Here is a 1604-nt window from a genome sequence, read left to right on the forward strand (position 1 = left end):
GCATGTTGCCCGGTACCTTGTCAATTGTATAGATCTGAAAATTTTGGATCTTAGTAGCAATCCGATAGAAGATACATTCCCGGTATGGTTGGGAAAACTTAGAAACCGAAAGTTCTCATTTTGAGGTCCAATAATTTGATGGGTCTTTTGAACATTTCGAAGGGAGATCTCATCTTTCCAAAGTTACGCATTTTGGATCTCTCCAACAACAACTTTGGCGGTCCTTTACCAGCCAACTTGATAATGAACCTTAGAGGTATGAAGAATATAGAAGATGAGCCACATGGACCATCGTATATGACATGGAATATCTTTAAGGGAGGGGAACCATACGAAAATTCCGTGACGGTGACGATGAAAGGGAAAGAAACAAAGCTAGTGAAGATATTGACCATCTTCACAACCATTGATTTATCACACAACTCTTTCCAAGGAGACATTCCTGAAGCTTTTGGCCATCTTCACTCTCTCATAGGACTCAACCTTTCGCACAACCACCTCATTGGTTCCATCCCTTTGACTTTAGGAAACTTGACTAATCTCGGATGGCTTGATCTTTCTTCGAACATGCTTAGTGGGGGAATTCCTAGAGCACTAGGAGATTTGGCATCCCTTGGGTACCTAAATCTCTCGAAGAACAAACTCACTGGTCGAATTCCTCAAGACAAGCAATTGAGCACATTTTCAAACGACTCATTCGATGGAAATGCAGGCTTATGTGGAACTCCATTGCCAAAAGCATGCCCCGGCGATGCTCAACCTTCTCCACCATCATCCTCATCAACTTTGGACCGTGAAGGACATGAGAGTTGGTTCAAACAGAAAGTAGTGTGGATAGGTTATGCATCTGGAATTGTCATTGGGATTTCCGTAGCATACATTGCAATTGAAGCGGGAAGGCCCAAATGGCTGTCGCGAGGCATGAGAATGTTGGAGAGAAGTGCAGTCCAGTGGATGGAGAAGCCAAAGCGGAAGGCCATCAAGTTTCATGGACAGTGAAATTGTAGAGGAGTCGTCTCTTTAAATCTTGTAATGTAAATTCAGTAAATAAAGATGTCACCTAATTGGCTTCAAATGTCATTTCTGTTTTGAAGGCTTGTTTCTAATGTCTTCTCCTTTTGTATCTTGGTATAATTGTATATGAGCTGAATTGAAAAGATGAATAATTAAGTTTGTCAAGCACACAGCTTCAAAGCAAAAAAGAGCCACAAAAACAGGAAATGAATATAGAGCCATTATCCACTGCAGATATCTTTTCCATCTTCCCGTTTGCCTTGGTTATATTTGTCCGGGAAGAATTAGGAGTAAATACTGACCTTAACGCATTTAGTCGAAGGTTGTTAATAAAATCCAACTCATTCGACGAGTCTGTCAATGCCCATTTTCCATGCCCCTCCGGCCATGGCCGAGGTTCTGCCGCCACCGCCGTCGCCGCCGTCATCTCTCCCCCTCTCCCTTATCTCTTTCGCCCTTTGGAACGACGTCCCATCCTCACCGTTGTCTGTTCCAGACAGCATGGTCCCTTCGGCACACCGCGACGTCCATCACCGACCGTGCGGGCTCAGATTCCCCAACTGCCCGCCGCCGTACGGCCACGACTCCGA

The 1604-nt window shown here is 44.5% G+C and overlaps 1 protein-coding gene across 1 annotated transcript; it reads left to right on the forward strand.

Annotated features, from left to right (window-relative positions):
- Positions 1–258: 258 nt before the first annotated feature.
- LOC104416377 (putative receptor like protein 25) lies at positions 259–999 on the forward strand. Its single transcript, XM_039299909.1, has one exon. It carries the CDS (start codon positions 259–261, stop codon positions 997–999), a length of 741 nt encoding a protein of 246 aa, XP_039155843.1.
- Positions 1000–1604: the final 605 nt, after the last annotated feature.

This window comes from Eucalyptus grandis, chromosome 8 (genome assembly GCF_016545825.1).
Source record: "Eucalyptus grandis isolate ANBG69807.140 chromosome 8, ASM1654582v1, whole genome shotgun sequence".
Classification (NCBI taxonomy): Eukaryota; Viridiplantae; Streptophyta; class Magnoliopsida; order Myrtales; family Myrtaceae; genus Eucalyptus; species Eucalyptus grandis.